This window comes from Coenobita brevimanus, chromosome 26 (genome assembly GCF_032717465.1).
Source record: "Coenobita brevimanus isolate Jiangsu-jjx chromosome 26, ASM3271746v2, whole genome shotgun sequence".
NCBI classification, from domain to species: domain Eukaryota; kingdom Metazoa; phylum Arthropoda; class Malacostraca; order Decapoda; family Coenobitidae; genus Coenobita; species Coenobita brevimanus.
The window spans coordinates 7,080,878-7,106,143 of NC_136979.1; the positions used below are offsets into that span (position 1 = coordinate 7,080,878).

The following is a 25,266-nucleotide window of genomic DNA, read 5'->3' on the forward strand; positions in this document are numbered from 1 at the left end:
TGCAGTCTTAACACATCATCAGTTCACTAATAAATGTTCAAGCTTTTATTTCTTTATTTTATTTTTCAATTTTTATGAGTACAGTACATATAATGAATACAGTAATTCGGTAAACAATGGACTGATGCAATTTGCAGTACTGCAAATTGCTCGACATTGAACGCACGTCCGTTATGACCATGGTGTGTGTTTACAAGGCAGTTTTTCAGGCAGAATCTCTTAGTGTAACCCCTAATGTGACTGGTGAGTACCTGAACTGTATTTACTGCTGTGATAGCCTTTGTATAGATTTGACTTGAAAATCAGAAATACGGGAAAAATCTGTAACCGGGAAGGTAAATTCCCCAAGCCACCCAGTTACCTGGGATTGTACTGTACTGCAATTGATATGTTGCCTGCCCATAAGGGGTTAATACTTTCCACAGTCCTTGTCTATCCACCCTGTTATATGTGTTCTCCAAATCCATGAAGGCTGCATGCAACTTTTTTCCCTTCTCTAGAAACTTTTCCATTAAAGATCTAAGAATGAATATTTGACCTACACAACCTCTTCCCTTCCCAAAACCTCCCTGTCCTTCTCCAACTAATTCATCTGTTATTTCCCTAACTCTGTCAATAAGTATCCTGCCATATACTTTTCCTGTTACACTAAGAAGGCAAATGCCTCTATTATTACCACACACTTCTTTTTCTATTTTTCCTTTGTACAAGGGAATTATTATACCCGACTTCCATTCCTCCGGGACTCTACCTTCCTCCCAGCCCTATCCGCATATCTTCCACATCCATTCTATTACTATCTCTCCCACATGCTTCAGCATTTCACCACACACTCCATCAATTCCTGGGGCTTTCCCCATTTTAACTTTCTTCATTGCTTCCACAACTTCCATCCTGCTGATTTCTTCCTCTCACATCCCTCCTTCTCCCAGCCATTCCCCAGCCACTTATACTTGCATTACTTTCATTCTCTGTGTTCAACAATTCATTAACCCCTTAACCGCGGGGCGTCACTTTCGTGACGCTTGGGAGCAAGGGATCATACCGCGGGGCGTCGCTTTTGTGATTCTGTGTTATTTTGAATTCACCCGGGCTTCCAAGTGGGGGCTTGTATCATCTATCAGTACTGCCAATGTCCAACACTAGTCAGCACTCTTAATCTCATCTGTACTCCCATCCATTGTTGACAATTTAGCCATTTCTCCCCGTTCTTGACTCCCCTCCCTACCCCCCCTCCATTACACTATCCTCTCGCCTGCCCGGCCGTGCTACGTTAAGTAAATCTTCCCTGGAATTTTTCACTGATTTCATCCATTGAAAGAAGCCCTATGCCCTATTCTTATACCAAATAATATATACAAGAAAGAAATAAGGTAAGTGAGAGTGCCATACACCTGGAATTAATAATAATAATAATAATAATAATCTGGCCTTTTGTTTCTCAAAAGCGCCAGTTCTTCCTTTTGGGAATTCACTAGCGCTCATTATTTTTACAATTACAAGAACTGTGACATTTCTTGTATATAATACAAGCTACATCATATATACATGAAAGTGGCAAAAATTAAGCCCTATAATCATCTGTCATAGTACCTCTCTCCAGGTCGTAGCATTTTGAAAAAAGAAAGCCTTTCAGCTGTCTCTTAAAGGATTCAACAGTAGAGAGTTGTCTTATGGACAATGGCAATCTGTTATATAATCTAGGGGCTCTATATGCAAAAGAACGATCAGAGAAAGATGACTGGTGAATGGCTCCTGGCTCGTCAAGACGCAAGGAATCATCTTCACTGCGTAACATCACACCCGGGCGTGTCGATGGGAGTTTTAACAATTCAGCAAGATACTTCGGTTCACCAAACTTAAGAACCCTGAATGTAATAAGACACACTTTAAATTCAATTCTAGCCTTTACTGGTAACCAATGCAACTCAATCAGAAACGGGGTAGTTGAGGTTCTCGGGGGGAGACCAAAGATAAGCCGTGCCGCCCTGTTCAACACAGACTGAACTTTTGTTAGTATATTATTTGGAAGACCAACCCACAGTGAATTACAATAATCAACACGAGACAAGACCACTGCATGGACCAATGTTAGGAGGCACTGTCTATTCAGGAATCTTCTCACAGAATACAGATTTCTGATATGCAAGTTACACCCTCTTACAACCTGATTAATGTGTTCTTTGTAATTTAACTTAGAATTAAAATAAACACCCAAATTTCGAACAGAACTGACTGGATGCAGCTGTGACACGCCAATGTTCAAAGCCAGGGCATTGTCAGTGTCATCACCCCTTCTGTTTCCTCTGATGATGATGATCTCAGTTTTACCATCATTCAGTTTAAGTTTCCTCTTAGCCATCCAAATCTTAATATCAGACATTAGAGATTCAAACTTTATCTTAGTATCGTTGATATCTGACATCTTAACATAGAGCTGGGTGTCATCAGCATAAAAATGATAGGACACATCATGAGCATCAAGTAGAGACGATAAACTACTTGTGTAGATAGTAAATAGAATTGGACCCAAAACTGATCCTTGAGGGACTCCAAATAGAAGAGGAGCAGAATCAGAGCTAGCGTAATCAACAACCACTCTCTGAGATCTGTCCGACAGATACGACTTAAGGAGCAAAAGGGCACTATCACGAACGCCATATAAATACAGATCATCCAACAATAGTTTATGATCTACTGTATCAAAAGCTGCAGACAGATCCAAAAGAACTAGGAGAGAGGACATCCCACTACAAGTGTTTGCCACCATGTCGCTCTGAATCCTTGTTAGTGCAGTTTCAGTCGAATGGTATTTTCTGTATGCTGATTGAACAACAGGATCAACTCTGTTGTGTTCCAGTAGTGGTAAGAGTTGGTCAAGTATGGCCCGCTCAATAATCTTGGATAAAAAAGACAGATTAGAGACAGGACGATAATTTGTCATGCTCTCGACATCAAGGCCAGGTTTCTTAATTAGGGGCCTAAGCAAAGCACGTTTCTCAGACTGCACAAAATTACTTTCTAAGAAGCATCTATTTATTATGTTGCAGATAAAGTCTGCAGCATGCTTATACACATCAGGCGGTCGTGACATGTTACATGGATCGAGTGAGCAAAATGTTTTATTAAGTTCTCTGATGTAACATTTGACTTTGTTTACATCCAGTGGATGAAATGTTGAAAGCAAATGATCCCTGGTGCACTGTGGCTGGAAGTCAACTGAGTACACTTCACTAGGAGAACTGCGGTCTAAATCACTTCTTATGCGAGATATCTTACTAGTAAAAAATGAAGCAAAATCAGAAGCCAATTGGGCATCAGATAAAGAAGTTGGTTTAACAATTACATTCCTCCGACCAACCAAATTGTTCACAACTGCAGACAATTTTTTTTGATCACCACCACATGAATCAACTTTATTTTGATAATACCTAGCCTTTTGGGCTTTTACAGTGTGAACGACTGCTCTTCTCGCAAAAACATAACGCAAACGAGTTACTTCGGTCCGCTGCAAGCGCCATTCACGTTCTGCCCTTCTACGTTGTCTACGCGAAGAATTAATGGATGGACCATACCACGGAGAATTATCACGTACAGTGATTGTTTTTACTACCTCAGGACAATAATGGTCAAAAATTGACCTGAGCTCGTTGTTGTAAATATCAACCAATTCACCAGAAGAAAGACTTGAAGAATCGATGGAGTTTAAACGTTGATCAATTTCAAAACACATCAACTGGCGGTCAACATTGTTGTAATTTCTGAACCTGATGACCTTCTTATATGAAGGGGATTTCGGGACATCAAAACTAAGAGTGATCAGAGCGTGATCAGAGATGAGGGGGTCAAATGAGTCAACCTCCACATCTGATACGCACCTCCAACCAACAGGGGACAAGATCAAGTCAAGGACATGTCCTGAGACATGAGTTGGATTACTCACATGATTGAAAAAATTGTTCTGGGTGATCAACTCAAGGAATTCTGAAGAAAATGGTTTCGACTCTGGACTGTCAACCCAATAATTGAAATCACCACAAACAAGAAGTCCTCCAGGTCTAAGAGAAAACCCTTCAAGAAACTGCCCAAACTAATCCATAAAACCTCGATCTCTGCCCGGATGACCTGCTCGATAGACAATTGAAAATCTAATGGTATTCTGATGGAAATTTATTAATACTTCCATAAATTCAAATGATGATGGGGTCAGGTCTGAGTCAATGAGAGAAACGTTTGCAAGTGCTGCAGAGTAGATGAGTGCTACGCCTCCTCCTGGATAGTCAGCAGCAGGCCTGGGAATACTAATAATAGAATGTGTCTTAGGCAAGGCATTACGAATAATATCGATATCAGACTCATACAACCAGGTTTCAGTCAAGCACAATATGTCAAGCTCGTGCTGATTTAGGGTTTCATTAATATAGTCTATCTTATTACGGATGGAACGAATATTTAAAAGACCCATCCTTAACTGGTTCAAGAGGGACGTAGTCAGTTTTTTGAATGGTCAAAATTGGTGTTTTCAATCAATCTATTCCTATGAGAAATCATAATTGGACATTCTCTACTTGAAGCAAAATAGGCAACCACCTGTGACTCTGAATTAGCATCTTGATGTCTTAAAGAGGAGCAGTTGATGCATTTGGGAGAATTTCTGTTACTACAGTCCTTAGATTTATGGGCTCCAGCACAAAAGACACATTTAGGTTCATCACTTTTCCTAGAACATCTCTCAAATGTATGACCAAAGCCTTGACAGTGATGACACTGTGTAACCCAGAATCTATCGAAAGTGCGGCATCTTGTAAGATCCACATGGATGTAATTGCCCTGTTCTCACCTCTGGCGACATCTTCAAGACAGCAGTTTTGGTGTCATTCCTTGTCCTTGTGAAGAGAAGGTTGAGGGTACAACCTCGATCAACGAGCATCTTAATTTTATTGTTTTTTCTCAGAATATTTGGGATGATGTCAGAGTCATCCAAGGAAGAGGAAAGGCCTGTCACGGTCATTTTAGGCAACATTTTCTTTGGCTCTGATATGCAAAAAGTGCCCTCAGAGCCAAAAATTATCACCTGACAACACCTCACGTGCACTCGTTCGCTAATTTTCGCTGTTTTTTTCCCCTTGAAATATGCCATATAATCTATTTTCTTAATAAATATACATATAAGGAGGGAAGGGAGAAGCCTAAGTGATATTTACATTCACCTGGAACTACCTAATTTATAATGTATTGTCTAGATTTCCTGCCAATCATTTCAGTGAAATACATAGCTGTTTCAAGAGCTACGTTGGTAGTACTGAATAACTCCTAAGTAGGCCTCAACCCGGGCCGGCCCTCCTTTATCAGTTCTCTCTCATCTTCCGAAGAGGAGGTATGGCTCATCCTCTTGCTGACTTCAGGGCCTTTTTTCACCCCCATGCAAAGGGCCCTGTGACCTTTACCCCCTACTAAACCTCGTGTGGAAAGAGGTAAAGGGATGACAATTGATAAAAGAGTGACTACGATCTTTCTATTGAGTAAAACAGTGCAAGTGGAATTGTAAATAATGTGTAAATAATGTGTAAACAGCAAGTGAAAGTAATGAATGTAAATATACGTGAACAATGGAAAATAGTTTTATAAGTTATTTCAAGTGACAGTCCACAACACAGTGTAAATAAAATAGAAATGTAAATAACGTAAATAAAATAAAGAACGTAAATAGAAATGTAAATGAATAGTATTATAAGAATACGAGTATATACCCTAGGAGTAATGAAAGTGAAAGTTTCACTATAGCATGTCTGAATACTATGAGTTATGAAAGTGAAGATGAAAGTGACATTCACTCTCAATGCCAGTATACAGGACAAGAAAGTGAATGCTACGTATTTTACTGAAAGAAATTGAATCCCTACAGTGACAATAAACTAATACTACTGAAGGAAACTTATGGATAAAGACTGTAGATATATATAAGTGTTATATAGTAACAGAAATATAAAGTGTGAGGGGTTTTATGAATAATAAATGACAGAGTACCAAGAGCGAACTAGCGCGAGTGCGGCGGTCAGACGCGCTCATAATTTTCATTGCTTTCACAGTGGGTTTTTTTTTGGAGTATGGATCCCAAACTACTTGAAAATCATAGAGTAGTGTTTATAGTGTTAATATCTGGCTGTGGTAATCATATTACGGGTTGTCGGGAAGTGTAAAGTGGAGACTTCGTTACCCAACTTCAGAGGTCTCCACAAGTCCTACGGTAACTGACGAAGGCTCAACAAACATTCCAGGAGAAAGCTGAAGGTATGTGCCATAAGCATATATAATTTTAATATTCTAGGACTAATAACTGATTTTTGGCAAATATTTTTTGAGAGTCTGTCGGAGCCCGAATAACCCCACGGCACACGCAAAACATCGGTAAACATGCCCGCGGTGTAGGGGTTAAAGTGTTCTCTCCATCTGCTCACTTTTTCTCCCTTGTCCACTGCAGTCTACCATTTCTATCTTTCTAAGAATGATTATCTGATCTACACAACCTCTTCCGTTCCTAAAACCTCACTGTTCTTCTCCAACTAATTCATCTGTTATTTCCCTAACTCTGTCACTAGGTATCCTACCATATACTTTTCCTATTACACTAAGAAGGCAAAAGCCCCTATTATTACCACACACTTCTTTTTCCCATTTTCCTTTGTACAAGGGAATAATTATACCTGACTTCCAATCCTTCGGGACTCTACCTTCCTCCCAGGCCAATCTGCACATCTTCCACATCCATTCTATTACTATCTCTTCTGCATGCTTCAGCATTTCACCACACACTCCATCAATTCCTGGGGCTTTCCCCATTTTGACTTTCTTCATTGCTTCCACAACTTCCATCCTGCTGATTTCTTCCTGTCTTCTCACCTCCCTCCTTCTCCCGGCCATTCCCCAGCCACTTATACTTGCGTTACTTTCATTCTCTAGGTTCAACAATTCATTAAAGTGTTCTCTCTATCTGCTCACTTTTTCTCCCTCATCTACAAGTAATCTACCATTTTTATCTTTCACTCCCCAACTAACTTCTTTGGCACCCTGTCTAACTCTCTTTACCTCTTTCCCGAACACAGTCTTACACTTCCTCCACCTTACACTCAAATTCCTTCGAAATTCCTCATCCACTCTCTTCTTACTCTTACTTACTAATCTTTCCACCTCTCTCTTCCTCTCTACATATATCCCTCTCTTCCGTCTCTCATCTTCTTCCACACCCCTGTTTCTCATCCACTCACTATATGCTTTCTTCTTTTATGCCACAGCCTCTCTCACCTCTTCAGTCCACCATGCTGTTCCCTGCATCCCCTTTCGTCTTCTCTTCACCCCACACATGCTGCACAGATTTCTCCTGCGAATAACTTGCACACAACCTTCCACATCCCCCATCTGCTCCAATCTATATTTACCCAATCACTCCTCCACTTCCCTCTTACATTCTGCTTTTTTTCCATCCTCTTGCAACTTTTCTACCCTCCCTATAAGAACTACTTCCTCCTGTCCTTCCCTTCTTCTATTTTTCGATTTTGTTTGGACTTTGATTCCGACCATCACCAAGTGGTGGTCCGAAAGTCCACTCCCCAAACCTCTATATATTCTTGCAACCATTACACACCTTCTCATCCTTTCATCCACATACACATAATCAATCACTGTCTTCCTTTCATTCGTTCACCACCCACCCTTCTCATCATTTGCCACGTATGCCTATGGATCATTTTGTGCCTGAAGCGGGTATTAGCTATCACCAACCCCCTCCCAGCACAAATGTCCACTAAAGCACTGCCATTCTCATCCATCTCTGCAGGAATACCCCATTCACCAACTACTCTATCCACCTTCATATTCCCTACTTTTCCATTCATATCTCCAATCAAAAACACTCTCTCATTCCTTATATTATTACAGAGAAAGTAATAAAGATATCAGAAGTCCTAGTTAGTGATCAAAAAGGTGGCTTTTGGAATGGCAGAGGATGTGTGGATCAAGTACTTGCAGTAAGACAGATAGTGGAGAGGGCTTATGAGAAAGACAATAAGGTGTTTATCGCATTCATAGATCTGGAAAACGCACATGACAAAGTAGACAGAGATGAATTGTGGAAGGTTTTGCACATGTACAGAGCAGGTGGTAAGTTGCTAGGTGCTGTCAAAGAGTTTTTATGATGGTAGTGAAGCATTTGTACGGGGAAATGGACATCGGAGTGAATGGTTTAGATCAGTGTGGGCGTGCAACAAGGTTGTGTGGTGTCCCCATGGTTGTTCATTATATATATGGATGGAGTGATGACAGAAGCAAAAACACGGGTAATAGAGAGAGGGATGGCATTGGTAATGAAAGGTGATGGATGGAATATCTCAAATTTGTTGTATGCTGATGATGAAGTACTACTGTACTTGCAAATACCAGACAAGACCTTGGCAGACTAGTGAAGAGTTTTGCTGATGTCTGTGAGTGTCGTGCCTTGAGAGTAAATGCAGAAAAGAGTAAAGTGATGGTAATCGAGAGAGAAGATGACTCCCAGTGTGATGTTACAGTGAATGGAGAAAGACTGGAATTGGTGAGTTCAAATACCTGGGTGCAGTGATAGGAAAGAGAGGAAAATGTGCAAGAGAAGTGGAAGGAAAGTAGAGTGACACAAGGAAGGAAAGTAGCTGGTGCTATGAAGGCCTTGATAAAAAACATGTCAGGACAGAAAAATATCATAACACACTACATAACTGCTAGTAACATATATATGTAATACAGAAATTAGAAGAAAGTCATGCCTAAGCGACAGGGCTAGAGGATACAACGTTGCATTCTCTATTTAGGAACAATACATATATATGTAACTAGCTATTATGTACTGCAGTGTGTTATGATATTTCAGTGTCCTGACAAACAGAGGCTTAAGTGTTACAGCTGCACGAGACTTACATGAAGGTGTGTCAGTGCCAACTTTGACGTATGTATGTGAGACTGTGGTGTGGCATGAAAATGAAAAGTCAAGAGTTAGACCTGTGGAGATGGCACTGCTGAAGAATGTATGTGGAGTACAGAGAGTGGACAGGATATGAAACATTGTGATTTGTGAAAAATGTGGAGCGAGGAAGTCTGTGGACACCAGAATCGAAGAAAGTGTATTGAGATGGTATGGTCATGAGAATGGACAACAAGAGAGTGGTGAAAAGGGTGTACTGAGCAAATTTAAAGGAGGGAGGAGGTGAGGTGGGCCAAGGAGAAGGTGGAGCGATATGGTGGACGAGTGTGTGAGGAAGAGAGGTACAGAAGTCGGTGAGGCTGGGGGACTGACAAGAGATCGAGCTGGCTGGATGAAAGTTGTGAGAAGAAGTGCATGATCAGAGATCTGTCACCCCTATTTAACGTGACAGCGTCCGGGTTGACTCTATCGGATACAGTTACGTGCAGCTACACAACGTCATGGAAGATTTTTGGCGTATCAGATTGAGCCATGATTCCGGAGGCTTGAATGATGAGTGTACGGAAGCGTGGCCCACTGGACTGGGCAAACTTGGGCTGTCTGGATATTGCTACTCCTCACCCTGCCCTTGAATGGGAAAGGAGGTCTGGATGATGATGATGATGATGATGATGATGATGATGATGAGGAGGAGGAGGAGGAGGAGGAGGAGGATTTTTTTTTTTAATAACAGAACAAAGGAAGGAAAAACAAATGAATACAAAAAATAATAATCCATACACCAGATTACTGGTGTCCTCTGTTCATAAAATATCTGCAACAGTTAGACTTGAACAGCTGTGGGTTGAATTTTGGAGGGAAACAACTCTGGGGAAGCGAGTTCCAGAGAGATGCAGTTCGGGGAATGAACGAATTCTGATAGGCAGAAGTTCTGCAACATGGCTGAGTGACATTCCAGTCACGAGAGCTACCAGATGCCCGAGTAGCACAAGGGTTGGCATGGAGAGGTGGCACCATGGACGCAACTTCGTCTGAGCATTTGCCAAAAAAATCAAATAAACATCCATGTCACATTGGTCCGGGTTGAATTTTGGTAATTGAATGTGCGGTTTAGCTGCCATTGTGCAAGGTTTCCTTTAACGTTCCCCCGTGCGTTACTCAGATCCAGAACCACTTCTTGCCACCAGTGTTATGCTGAGTGTTTTTAGGCCAACTCCAACTGTAAAATAATGCAAGGGAGGCAACATTCCTTCTTATTTGCAGGGGTGGTAGTTTATTTGTAATGGCAGGGTTGTTAATAATTCTAACAGCTTTGTTCTGAATTTTATCTAATTGTTTCAATGCAACCTCTCCACATCCATTCCACATGGGTGAGCAATATTCAAGCTGAGAGCGTACAAGACTCTTACAGATTATAGCTAACTGCTCATCAGCAAAGAAGTTACGGACTCTGTACAATGATGATGATGATGATGATGATGATGATGATGATGATGATGATGATGATGATGATGATGATAATGATGATGATGATGATGATGATGATGATGATGATGATGATGATGAGGAGGAGGAGGAGGAGGAGGAGTATCCTTCCTTCCTCTTCTATCTTTCATTCATTCATTCTTTCCTTTTCCTTCTGCCTACAAGTGACTTTACACTCCCTCTTCTGTCTATCCTTCATTCTTTCCTCTTCCTTCTGCCTATGGGTGACTCTACACTGAGTGACAAGCCAAATGGTTACCTGTAAACCAGGACACCATTTTCTATGCTGGGTGGTAACCATATGATGAAATTATGGCACCTGATGGTTTAGTGGGTAATGAAAGTGTTCCAATTGGACTGAACCTGAGTAGGTTTATATACACAGGGTGGTCGGAGTTTATTGCTCACGTAATGCCACTCAGGGATGAGTGAGGCTGGTTACTCTCATCTTAAATGACAGGACCAACTTGCCTGGCCCCGGGCTCCTACGCTCCTCACGGGGTTACATAGGATTGGATGATGGATGGATGGATTGGTATTATTATTATTTAGTGAAAAACATTCTAGAGATGGGGAAAGAAGTTGTATGTGGCCTTCATGGATTTGGAGAAAGCATATGACAGGGTGGATTGACAAGGATTGTGGAAAGTATTAAGAATATATGGGGTAAATGGGAAGTTGTTGAATGCTGTGATGAGTATGTATGAGGGTGCTAATGCTGCAATGTGTGTGGACAGCAAAATGAGAGTTTGTCTATTTGAAGGTTGGAATGAAACAGGATGTGTCATGTCTCCATGGTTGTTCAATCTGTATATGGGTACGGTTATAAGAGATATAAAGAATGGCAGTGGATGTTGGAGTGGCCCTAATGAGAGAGGGCAGTGTTTGGAAACTCCCTGAACTGTTGTTTGCAGATGATACTGTGTTGTTTAGTGAAGATGAAGGGATGCTGCAAAGCTTGGTGAATGAGTCTGGAAGAGTAAGAAATGGAATCTAAAGGTGAATGTAGGGAAGAATAAAGTTCTGGTCTTTGAGAGAAATGAAGTCAGTGAATGTACAGTGAGGCTGGATGACAAGGAAATGGAAAATGTGAGTGCATTTAAGTACTTGGGTAGTGTGATGAGTAAGGATGGAAGTTTAGAGGGTGAAGTGCTTGAAATGGTACAACAAAGGAGAAAGGTTGCTGGTTCCTTGAAAGCAGTGATAAGAAACAGGGAAGTGAGCAGGGAAGTGAAAAAGTTACTGTATGATAATACTGTGATACCAACTCTAACATATGGAAGTGAAGCTTGGACCTTGTTGGAGGGACACAAATCATGAGCGAGGGCAGTGGAAATGAGTTATCTGAGAGGAGCATGTGGAGGCACATGGAGAGACAAACTGACAAATGAGGAAGTGAAAGAGCATTGTGGTGTGGATGTGGATGTGACAGGACATGTTAGGAGAAACACACTAAGGTGGTTTGGCCATGTGGACAGGATGAAGGGTGACAGACTGATGAGCACAGTGTATATGAGTGAGGTGGAGGGAGTGAGAGGGAGGGGGAAGCCAAGGATGAGATGGAGGGACAGAGTGGAGAGGTATATGACAGAGGGGGGTGTGAGCTGGGAGTAGGGCAGTGAAATGGCGGGGGACAGGGCGACATGAAGGCGATTCGTTTGTGGCCACCCCTTATGGGATTAAGGCATCTGGCAATAGACAGACAGATAGACTGTTATTAATGCAACTGTTAAGAGGTTTCTAAAATGTAGGCCATTGGACTGATGTGGTTAAAAAATAGGTAAGCAGACTGAGTTCAGACAAGTGTCTAATTAAAGAAGTGACAAAAAATAAAGTAAAGCAATATTGCACTAGCAAAGAAAAAATAAATTACTGAAAAAAAGGGAGTGGAGTCAGAAGTTTTTAAACTCTACCCTATTCAGAAGTACTATAAGTGTTAAGCCCTCCCCCCCCACATACTGTACTGGACTTGAACTACATGAAAATACAAATAATGCCCCTGTGGTCATTAGTAACTGTACATGGCTTAAAAATAATTAAGTGGAAAGCTTATTGGTTCAGAGAACAAAAATGATGCTATGAAGGGCATAATACAGAACAAAACATAAGGTACAAAAGCTATGAGAAGACTGCACATGTGTGTGTGTTAGCACAGTACACAGAACTGTATGGGTACAGTAGTACAGTAATAGTTGTGGTCCAAGGTTCATCTGAAATGTGAATCCAGTGGATTGTAGGCTGAAGCTGCCTTCCTGTTGGGAAGAAAGATAGCTGCGATTATATCGGCATATGCTCCACAGGCAGGATTGGATGAATCAGAGAAAGATAGATTTTGGGATGATTTAATACGTGTAGTGAGTGGTATGCGGGATGATGAGATAGTGATTTTGAAAGGGGACTTAAATGGTCATGTAGGTGAAGCAGCACAAGGTTATGAATAAGTGCATGGGGGATGTGCGTATGGTCTAAGGAATGCAGAAGGGGAAAGGATACTTGAGTTGGGGGAGGCAACGGACATGATTGTGTGCAACACATATTTTAGGAAAAGAGACAGTAGGTTAATTACGTATGAGTCTGGGGGAAGTAGCAGTCAGATAGATTATTTTCTGGTTAGGAGGGCCGATAGGAGGTTAGTGAGGGATGTTAAAGTTATAGGAAGTGAGGAGTGTGTGCAGCAGCACAAACTATTGATTTGTGATATGGTGCTTAAAGAACAAGTGATGAAAAAGAGGACTTATGTACCTAGGAGGAAAATATGGAAGCTGAAAAACCAAGTAGTAAGGGATGCCTTCTATAGTGAGTTGAGGAGAGTGGTGGCTGAACAGGGAGCTGTAGACAGAGGCATTAATGAACAGTACAGAGCCCTCAAGAACAACTTCTTGAGAGTTACTGATGTAACATGCAGCTGGACATGAGGACCACCAAGACATAAAGTAACTTGGTGGTGGGATGAGGGTGTAGAAGCTACAGTTAAGAAGAAAAGAAGGCTTTTCCGGGAATGGAAGAAGGGTGGTAGCAAAGAAGAATATTTGGCTGCCAAGCGTAGGGCTAGAAGAGAGGTATACAGGGCAAAGTCTGAGTCACAGAGACAATTACTTGATAACCTAAATCATGGGGAAAGGAAAAATATATTTAGGGTGGCAGGTCAGGTGAAGAGGGATAATCGGGATATTATAGGTGAGCAGAGTGTGAAAAATGATGAAGTAAGGGTAGTGGTGAACGGTGAGGATATTAAAGATGCATGGAGAGAGCATTATAACCGGTTGTTGAATGAGGAGTTTGACTGAGACAGGGAAGGTTTGGAGCCAGCAGATCCAGTGTCTGGCCCTTGGCCTTTGATTGATACTGCTACTGTGAGTGAGGAAATAGGCAGGATGACGGTGGGGAAGGCAGCAGGTGTGTCTGGGTTGACTGCGGAAATGTTGAAGGCCTCAGGCGACATAGGGGCGAGTTTAGTCACTGACCTGATAAATAGGATTATTTAAGAGTGTGTTGTCCCAGATGATTGGCTGAAGAGTGTAATTGTAAATGTGTATCAAGGGAAGGGTGATGCCCTGGGAAGAGGAAATTATAGAGGTATAAAGCTTTTATATCAGATAATGAAGGTAATGGAGAGAGTTTTAGAAGGTATGATTAGAGAAAGAGTGAATATTGATGAGATGCAGTTTGGGTTTATGCCAGGTAGGGGGACCACTGATGCCATATTCATTGTTCGACAGCTTCAGGAAAAATATATTGGTAGGAGAAGGGATCTTTATTTTGTTTTTGTTGATTGGAAAAGGCCTTTGACAGAGTCCCTAGAGAGGTGGTGAAGTGGGCAATGAGAAAGCTTGACTTGGAGGAGTGGCTGGTTAGGGTGGTTATGGCCATGTATGTGGGTGCTCACACCCAGGTGAGAGTGAATGGAGATTTGAGTGATGAGTTTTCCGTGAATGTTGGTGTGCATCAGGGATCAGTCTTGAGTCCCATGTTGTTTATCATGGTACTGGAAGCCCTCTCACGTGATTTTAGAAACGGACTCCCGTGGGAGTTGTTGTATGCTGATGATTTGGTTTTGATTGCAGAGAACGAAAGGGAGGCGAAGGAAAGGTTTAGGAAGTGGAGAGATGGTATGGGGCAAAAGGGTTTAAGGGTAAATGCAGATAAAACAAAAGTGATGATATCTAGGGTTGGTGGCGGTACTGTCAAAGACGAGGAAGAGTGGCCACGTGCAGTTTGCCACAAGGGCATGGGAAGTAATTCCATCTTGTGCGGTGTGTGTGATAAATGGGTGCATAAGAGATGTAGTGGTATCAGAGGTAGACTGCGAGATAATGCTGATTTTATGTGTACAGCGTGCCGGGGTGAGCAGGTGGAGTTTGTCAGATGTGAAAGGATTGAACTTGCCGGTGAATCTCTTGAGTGTGTGGAAGAGTTCTGTTATTTGGGAGACATGTTGTGTGCTGGAGGTGGAGCTGGAGCTAGCTCTGTGGCTAGGGTGAGAAGTGGTTGGAAGAAGTTCAGGGAGCTCTTGCCTCTTCTGACATTGAGAGGGCTCTCCCTACGTGCTAAGGGGTCTTTGTATGCAGCATGTGTTAGGAGTGTAATGCTGTATGGTAGTGAGACCTGGGCAGTGAAGGAGGAAGATATTCGCCGGCTCAGACATACAGAAATGACAATGATTAGGTGGATGTGCAGTGCGTCCCTGCGTCCAAGGCCTGGAGGGGCTGGGTTTACGATGGAAGAGTTGAGAGGTAGGATGGGACTGGAGTGTATTGGTGTTATGATGAGGAGAGGTAGATTGAGGTGGTTTGGACATGTGGAGAGGATGGGGGATGATAATTGGGTGAGGAAGGTGAGAAGTGTTAATATTGGGGGTGGGGTTATGAGGGGTAGACCGAGAAAGACATGGGACGAGGTCATTAAGTGTGACCTTAGGGTTAAGGGACTGAACAGGGAGGCTGCAATGGATTGTGCAGCGTGAAGAGCCGCCATTAGGTGACCAAGGCCGACACATGCAAGCATGTTGGAGCCTTTAAAAACGAAACGAAACCATCATCCCTCTCCCAGATGATAGGGCATGCGGGACATTTGTGTACCTGGCCAGTGAAGTTGTCAAGTTATATTAATCCCAGTGCATGAAAGCATTTAGATGCGGTACCTGTATGATTTGTTGTTGTTGAACAACCCCGGCCTGTCTAGATGAGCAAACATAAAATCCAGGCATGCGACCACCCCTCCAGGACCATCCTGTGTAATGAATCGATGTTGCTCTGCAGCAGACAGTGGCGAGGCATGGGAAGGAGAGTGGATGTTTGGTTCCAAGATGGATACCGCATTGCATCTCTCCACCCAGTTAACAGGGACACCTTGGCAGGCTCAACATCACCCCCTTATGTGGTTATTTGGCTACCACCGAACAGTGCAGTTTCCTGGGTTACAGGAAACCAATAGGCTTCAAACTCAGTGCAGAGTCACCTGAAGTGGAAAGATGAGTTATGAAATGGAGGGAGAGGATAACAGAAATAGGATGGGGGGAAGCCAGACACAGAAAAGAATGATAAAGATGAAAGAAGTTGCCAGTGCTACATTGTGTGGGACAATGATGCAGTATGGCATGAACATAACTGGTCAAGCAAATGCAGTGACTGAAAATGAAGCCCTTAAGGAATATATTTAAGCTTTATAAATAAAGTACATGCAAGTTTTGGAACCCACACAATATGACATAAAAACCCTATTTCTTCTCATTTCAACCAAGTACAGGATATAATATAAACATGTTACAACTGATAAAAAAACTAAGGCTTACAAGTCCAGTGTTGATGTCACTTCTAAGTGGCCAACACCTGGCGTGCTAAGAAGTGATGCTGTGGCATAAATAATGCGTGGTATTATGGTAAAGATATGCAGCCTGGTTACTTTTAAGCAGATACTGTACATTCCTTGAATATATTTTCAGTATTTTATCTCAAACCATATCAAATGCCGTTGGAAATGCTCTATTGGACTGGACATGAGATGAAGTGATTCATGAAATGTGTAAAGATGTCTACCCGTTACAGAAATGATATCAATATACTTAAATGTATGCAGATATGGGATTATTTGTTTAGGTCTCTTGGTTGTATATATTTAACTAGAAAAACACTACTAATGTGTTTCATAATATTAACTTTGTCCACTTAAGTGGCTGTTGAGTAACCCCTGTCCGTATGGCCAAGCAGATCCATCAACTGCAGACATGCAACCATCACTGGAGGGATATACTGTACAGTGAACCGATATTCCCTTGTGGTAAGCAGTGCCACACCACTGTGAGGTGTGGGGTACAGTGTAGAGGTTTGGTTCCCAGATGGATGCCACATCTTCATCTTTCCATCCAGCTACCTGAGGCACTATAGTAGGCTCCACATTACCCCCCTCCTTTTTTTTTTCTGACTACCAATCAGAGTTGTAAATGGTTTCCCGAGTTACAGGAAATCATTAGGCTTGTCACTCAATGTAGAGCCACCTGAAGTGGAAAGAAGTATAATACATGGAACGTGAAGGAGGGGAGAAATATAAAGAGCAGATGGCAGACAGAAAATGACTAATAAAGATGAAGGAAGAAATACGCAGCATGTAACTGGATGACTGTTGCCATCAACTTCCAATTGTTTACTAAAGTCTGAACAGAATTCAACATTCTTCTCAACCTAACCTACTCAACCCCTCCCCCCACCACCACCACCCCCACAAAAAAAAAAAAAAAAAAAAAAAAAAAAGTACTTACTCCTAAGAATATTCTAAGCAAAACTGAAACATACTCTCAATTATCCGTCATCGCAATATCCATCCCAATGCAATATCCGGCACAGCTATCTTGGCTCTATTAAAGCAATATCTGGCTAAACTATCCAAAATCCAGCACTGAAGCGGGATGTAACTGGTGGTCCAATGCAATATCCTGCACTGAGACGTCTCAACTGGCTTGTGAGCAGTAGACAACTGGCGGCAGGGGTAAATCTCGAAACTCGGGAGCCAATGAAAACACTTGCTATGTGCCAGCCAATCAGAATCCACCACAAGCATGGCTCACTCAGCGCGCCAAGTATACCACTGCGCTCTCACTCTCGCCCGTGGATGTCATCCAATGAAGACGTGCCTGTGCCCTCCACTCTTCCGATTACATGGTCACAAAACCCTGATTCTTTGACTAACTCTTTGGAGTCCTATGTTCAAGGTAGTGTACTGTACTGTATTGCAAAGCTAATGGCCATTACACCACATGAGACTGTGTGTACTGCACAGTACAGTACAGTACTGTACAGCACGGTGTACAACTCTACCCTCCATTGATGCCAGCACTTTGTGAGTACATACAATAGTATACTACGTACAGTACTATCTTACTGTAGTGTATAATTACTGTGCTGTACTGTTATTATATGCTTAGTTTACATCTTTAACTAGTGGTAGGTGAGGGTGCTCACTATCCACTCACTCAATGTAGTGCTGCTCTTGGGTAACTGCCCTTTCCTCTCTTCCTTCCTTCCTTCCTCTTGTCTTCATTTCTTCCTTTCTTTCTTCTTCGTTCTGTCTACGGGTGACTTTACACTCCCTCCTCTGTCTTTCATTCCTTCACTCTTTACTCTTCCTTTTGCCTATGGGTGACTACACTGAGTGCCAAGCCAAATGGTTTCCTGTAAACCAGGAAACCATTTACTATCCTGGGTGGTAACCATATAAACAAATCATGATGCTTGATGGTTTAGTGGGTAATTAAAGGGCTCCAGTCGGACTGAGCTGGTGCAGGTTTCTATCCATGGGGTGGTTGGGGTTTATTGCTCACGTAATGCACTCAGGGATGAGTGAGGCTGGTCACTCACATCTTAAATGTCAGGACCAACTTGCCTAGCCCCAGGCTTCTACCCTCCTCACTGGGCAACACAGGATTAGATGATGATGATGATGATGATCTTTTACTCATAATAAAGTTTCTAGGACAGTGGGTCGAAACAGACAGAATCATAATACAGTAATCCCTCCAAGATCCAACATAATAGAGCCAAAGGCATGTCCAGGACTTGGTTTTTGTCCAGGACTTGGGAAGAATGCCCCTGGACAGGTACTTATAGACCCCAACCCAACCTAACTTTGAACACCACCTAAATAACTCCCTGCCGGACATCCACAGCACCTATTTAAGACCCTATGCAAACAACTAAAAAAAAATGGGACAGAAACCATGAAATAAATTAAAAGGAACCAAAGAATGAGAAATTAGGAGTATGGAAAATATTTAGCAGTGTACAAGGTACTTACGACATGTCCGTGGCCATCACGAAGATTAACCTGCCTCCTCTATGGCTCTGACAGTGGTGAATGCGCACTTGAAGCATGTACAGTAATCCAGTGTTGCGCTGCACTTAATCCTTTGCACTGTGAATTATAACTATTTAAAATTGCACATTCTGTCTTATTTGCGCCACGCCAGTTGCAACGCGCCAGTGTTGCACTCTGAACTTAATCCTTTGCATTCTGAATTCTAATTTCTTAACACTGCACAACACTGTAAATTCCAATGTGGTCTTGCGGCGAGGTATTGCAGTTTATTCACTGTTTAGCCACAAAAGTGAGCACGTGGGCAGCCTGTAGGCGGGAACTGGGGAGGATGCAGGGGCGCTCTAGCTGACGTCGGAGGAACTATGCGCCAAAACAAAGTTCTTCGTTACCGTGCAGCAAATTTAAAGTAGGGATGAACACATATCGGCTTTTTTTTTTTTTTCTTTTTTTCTTTTTTTTTTTTGTCCAAGGACCCGAGCCCAAAATGTCCAGGACTTGGAGTGTCCGGGACTTGAGGATCCAAGTCTTAAAGAGATTACTGCTGTCAGCCAAAAGCCGAATGTTGCACCAGATATCCAATATCCAGTGTTTCACATTATTTGGCACAGGGCTTGGCTGAATTACAATCGATTTTTGAGTTTGCTGTGGTACTGAACTCCACATCGTTCTGACCCAATTCACCCTCATCTAGGATATCCTTCTTTATAAGTATTATGGAATGGAAGAAGGCACTACAAAAATGAGTTGTGGTGTTACTTAGTGGTTATAAAGGAATATGGTGAGATGATGTGAATACTGCTTTATAAGTATTATGGAATGGAGGAAGGCACTACAAAAATGAGTCGTGGTGTTAGTGGATACAAAGGAATATGGTGAGATGGTGTGAATACTGTATATACAAGGAATATACACTCGTGCCATAAAGTATTAGTGCACAGGAGGTCAGATGCCATCTGGAATGATTTGACCATGTGGCAGTGACAGCCCTTTAATACCTGTATATTTTATAACATTTACGGCCATTCCCTACTCATGATGAAGGACACAAAAGGTATCTGATATAGCAGTCATCTATTGTCTGGGATGCCTGCATGTGGGAGGACAGAACTGAAATCTCCTATTTCCTTTGCTCAGTGTGTCAAATTATTTGACACATATTCTGCACCAATACTTTCTTGAGCAATTGTACATAGATATGGTGCCAAAGAATGTTTGTTAAAGTGAGACTGAAGGCAGTGTTGGAAGATGCAGACCTGATGTGGTATGGAGGAATGGAGAAGCCTAATGGAGAAAAAGAAGGAAGAGGAAGAGATGTGTCTGACAGAGTGAGAAAGGTGTGTGTAAGGATAGGGTGGTCAGGAAGAATTTCTCTGAAGATCATCCCCTGACTGAAGGTTTCCAGAAGAGAACAAGGTATCAAAGATGATGATGGATAGTTCATCCCCCATACATCTTAAGAGTCATAGCCAGCCATCACTTAGTCTAGAATTTGAGTAGGCAACATGCTAGTCTGAGTAAAATATTTTTGAGTAAAACAAGTTTCTGCTTCATAATTAAGGGTTAAAAAAGGAAAAATCTGACATCAAAGCAACTTAAATGAATCAGATGCAACTTATGTGACAAAAGGGCATTACAGTAATTCATCAGCAACATAACAATGAAACAATTTTAATTAAACATATTTAGTCCCTTGAATCTGGATGGTCCTTTTTAGTTTATTGTTGCTGCTCCCAGATTATTCTTTTCTGCTCAGAAAAGATACCTCAAACTGGGGTTTGAAATAACCTTAATAATACATACATAATAATAATTTAAAAATCAATACAAGAAGCCCTTCCTAAGTTACATTAAAAAATCTGGAAATAGTAAGACTGTTCAAACTGAAAGGGTCATATTTAGCATAAAAAGTAAAAAAAAATCCAACACAAGATCTCTCCAAAACTGAACAAAATCAAGAAACAGCAAGAATAAAACAAAAAAGACATCCCTGCAATTGAAGAGTCAAATGAGGACTAACTGTAAGTGTGATATCATACCACAGTGAAGGCAGCACAGGCAAGAGCAACACCACCCAAAGTGGCCAGAAAGCGATGGAGGTCTCGGTGCTCCACTGGGGTGAACACAGGACTGGCACACTGTACTCCACACCCCTTGACACCCTCGTACCATGAGGATTCATCATTTGTCATCACCAGAGGTGCAACGCATTCCCCAGTTGTGTTGAATCGCACCTGACGCACACTGTTCTGCTCACGCCAACATAACAATGTAAAGAACCTATTAGTGCAAAGGTTATTTTTCTTAACAGTTATTCAATACCAGTATAAAATGACTCAACTCTAAACTAATACACCTGTAATGTTTTCTTAAGAGCAAAATTTACCACAAAAAATTCAAGGAGACATTTTTACTCTGTGATATTCAAAGGAATAACGTGATTCATGAAAGATCAGAGTGAGGAAGTATGTGAGCACCAAAATCAGTGAGTGTATACTGAGATGGTATGGTCATGTGAGTAGAATGGATGACAATCATCATCATCATCATCCAGACCTCCTTTCCCATGCTAGGGCTGGGTGAGGAGTAGCAATGTCCAGACAGCCCAAATTTGTCCAATCCAATGGGCCATGCTTCCATTCACTCATCATTCAAGCCCCCAGAATCCTGGCTCAATTGGATATGCCCAAAACATTCACCATGTTTTATAGCTTCACATAAATGAATCTAATAGAGTCACTGTCAATGCTATCACGTTAAAAAAGGAGTGCCAAATACCTGATCACGTGCTTCTCCTCAAAATATTCATCCAGCCAGATCGACCTCATGTCAGTCCCCTAGCCTCAACGACTTCCATATCTCTCTTCCTCACGCACTCATCCACCATATCCCTCCATCTTCTCCTTGGCCTACCTCGCTTCCTCCCTCCTTCAAATTCGCTCAGATATACTTTTTTTCACCACTCTATTGTTACCCATTCCCTCCACATGACCATACCATCTCAGTACACTCTCTTCGATTCTGGTGTCCACAGACTTCCTATCTCCACAGCTTTCACAAAATTATTTCACATCCTAGCCACTCTCTGTATTCCACATACATTCCCCAGCAGTCCCATCTCCATTACTCTCACTCTTGACTTTTCATTTTCATGCCACAACATAGTCTCACATCCTCATGTTAAAGTCGGCACTAACACTCCTTCATATAAGCCTTGTGCAGCTGCAACACTCAAGCCTCTGTTTCTTATCAAGGCCTTCATTGCACAAACTACTTTTCTTCCTTGTGTCGCTCTACTTTCCACTTCATGTGCACATTTTCCTCTCTTTTCTATCACCGTTTCCAGGTATTTGAACTCTCTCACCAATTCCAGTCTCTCTCCATTCACTGCAAATCCACATTGGGAGTCACTTTCTCTCTCAATAACCATCATTTTACTTTTTTCTACATTTTCTCTCAAGGCATGAAGCTCACAGACATCAGCAAAACTCTGTACTAGTCTACCAAGGTCTTGTCCGGTATTTGCAAGTAGTACTGCACCATCAGCATACAACAAAACTGAGACATTCCATCCAACACCATTCATTACCAATGCCATCCCCCTCTCCATTACTTGTGGTTTTACTTCTCTCATCACCCCATCCATATATATATATATATATATATATATATATATATATAAAGAACAACCATGGGGGCATCACACAACCTGTCGCACGCCCACACCAATCGTGAACCATTCACTTAGATGCCCATTAACTCTCACACATGCTTCTCTACCATCATAAAAATGGCACTTAGCAGCTTACCATCTACACCGTACATGACCAAATTTTCCACAATCCATCTCTGCTCACTTTGTTGTATGCTTTTTCCACATGCATGAATGCCATAATCACCTTATAGTCTTTCTCACACGCCTTCTCAGTTATCTCTCACTGCAAATATTTGATCCACACATCCTCTGCCACTCCTAAAGCCTCCCTGTTCATCACTCACTAAGACTTCTGATATCTCTCTCACTTTCTCTATAATAATTCTTCCATATACCTTCCCTACCACACTCAATAAACTTATGCCACAATAATTCTTGCACTCACTTTGCTCACCATTATTTTTGTACAGGGGTACAATCACAGCCTTTTTCCACTCTCCTGGCACATGTTCACTCATCCATGCCTTCCTACATATCTCCAACAAGCACTTCATTCCACTCTCTCCACTACACTTGATCATCTCTGTATACACCTCATCAACCCCAGCTGCTTTTCCATTTTTCGGCTGCTTCACAGCACTCTTCACCTGTGCGAGCGTCAAGTTTCCTGGCACTACATTCCTTCTCTGCACAGCCCTAAAACCAATCATGTTTACAATGGCTCTGCTCTTTTTATTCTCATTCATCAGGCTTTCAAAATATTCTTTCCATCTGGTCCTTACTTCATCCCCACGGGTTAATAATCTACCACTTACATCCTTCACACCATCACATTTCTTTCCGATTTCACTTCTATATTTCCGCACCTCCTTCCAGAATAACGTCCTATTTTCAGAGTAGTTTTCATTCATTTTCCTTCCTAGATTATCATTTACGTCTTTCTTTTCTCTCTTCACTACTCTGTTTACACACTTCTTGCTCTCAATATATTCAGTTCTTATTTCAATTGAACCCCTGTCCTGTAACCACTCTAGCCACATCTTCCTCTTTTCCTCCATCGCTCTCTTAACCTCTTAATCCCACCATGACGTACCTTTCTTCTTTGCTGTTACTCTTGCCACACCACACACTGCTTTAGCATTTCAAACTAAGCAACCCCTATATGCATTCCACAAGCTCTTCAGATCCATTTCATTCCAATTCACTGATTCCAACTTCTCCCCTACTTTGGTCTTGTATTCATCTGTCATTTCCTTGATCCTCAGCTTCTCGATTTTCAGTCTTCCTCCCTGACTGCTCCTCTCTCTCCTGGTCCACCTCACTCCTCTCAGCTTGATCTTACATACCACAAGCATATGATCTGACAGACCTCTACATCGTCCTCTCACGGCCCTCTTATCAGCAACCATTTCCAGCAGCGACCTCTCTAAGAGCACGTAATCAATCAGGCTCCTTTCAACATGATCCTCATTCTCTCTCTACCATGTATACTTACGTGCATCTTTGTGTTTGAAATACGAGTTACAAAAGCACAACCTCCTTTCCTGACATATATCCTTTAGTCGCTTCCCATTATCATTTTCTTCTGGTCCTCTGGACCAGTGCCTACTCTTCCATTCATATCACCCATTATGATCACTTTATAGCTCCTGCGCACTTCTCCCACTGCTTCACCCAGCTCATCCCAAAACCTGTCTTTCTCTTTCTCACTCCTGTCCTCACATGGTGCATACGCTACTTTCACCACCACAATACAGTGGTGAAAATGGTATATCTGAGCGAATTTGAAGGAGGAAGGAGGCAAGGCAGGCCAAGAAGATGGTGGAGAGATATGGTGGATGAGTCTGTGAGGAAGAGAGGTACAGAAGTTGGTAAGGGTAGGGACTGACAAGAAATCATGCTGGCTGGATGAAATTTGTGTGGAGAAGCACATGACCTGAGATTAGGCACCCCTTTTTAACGTGGCAGTGTTCAGACTGACTATCAGATAAGTACCATATATATGATGCTACAAAACATGGAGAAACCGTTTGGTCTATCAGACAGTCAGGATTCTGTGGGCTTGAATGATGAGTGAAAGGAGGCACGGCCCACTGAATTGGGCAAACTTTGGCTGCCTGGAGGCTGCTACTCCCCATCCCGCCCCAGGGTGAGAAAGGAGGTCCAGATGATGATGATGATGATACTCAAAGGCTTGCTTCAGATACTACCCACAAGTAATTCTATAAATGTATTCAGATATTCATTAACAAAACTGCAACTGAAACTGATAAAATTAACAGGAAATCCAATGCAGGACTGATCCCTCTCCTTAAAGAGAAGATGACAGAATTAACCCTTTTCAATCCTGGAAAAGTATAAACAGAGAAGGGCTGTCAGTAGTGACAGTGATGGATGCTAGACCAATTTGGGCTGTGCTTGCATGTGTCACCTAATATATGAGATGACATACCAGCACCCTCTTCAAACCTTCATCACAATTTGGGTTTCAATCACAAGATTCATGGCACACATAGTTCATACAACAGACATCACCAACACCAAACCAATGTGGGTCCAATACATGGTATATATATGGCACATTATCAAACATGAGTGCCAGCAATTTTTTAGTGCTAATAATAAGACAATATATAATATCACTGTAAAACAGTCTCATATACAGTAAGCGCACAGGCACACAAATATGGATGCATATGTGTAAATGCACACAAGCACATACACATGTACATACACACTGCACACACACTCACACACACACACACACACACACACACACACACACACACACACACACACACACTTATGGTGGCACTTCCCCACAGTCGGTAAAGCCAGCCATCTACTACAGTGCCTGACTTTTTGCCAGACC

The 25,266-nt window shown here is 42.0% G+C and overlaps 1 protein-coding gene across 1 annotated transcript in view; it reads right to left on the reverse strand.

Moving 5' to 3' along the window:
- smo (smoothened, frizzled class receptor) overlaps nt 1-25,266 on the reverse strand; it is a 174,668-nt gene that overhangs the window by 124,321 nt on the left and 25,081 nt on the right. Inside the window, exon 5 of the mRNA XM_080268125.1 lies at nt 20,779-20,988. Coding sequence (XP_080124251.1) covers nt 20,779-20,988 — 210 coding nt within the window. The remainder of the gene's footprint in view (nt 1-20,778; nt 20,989-25,266) is intronic.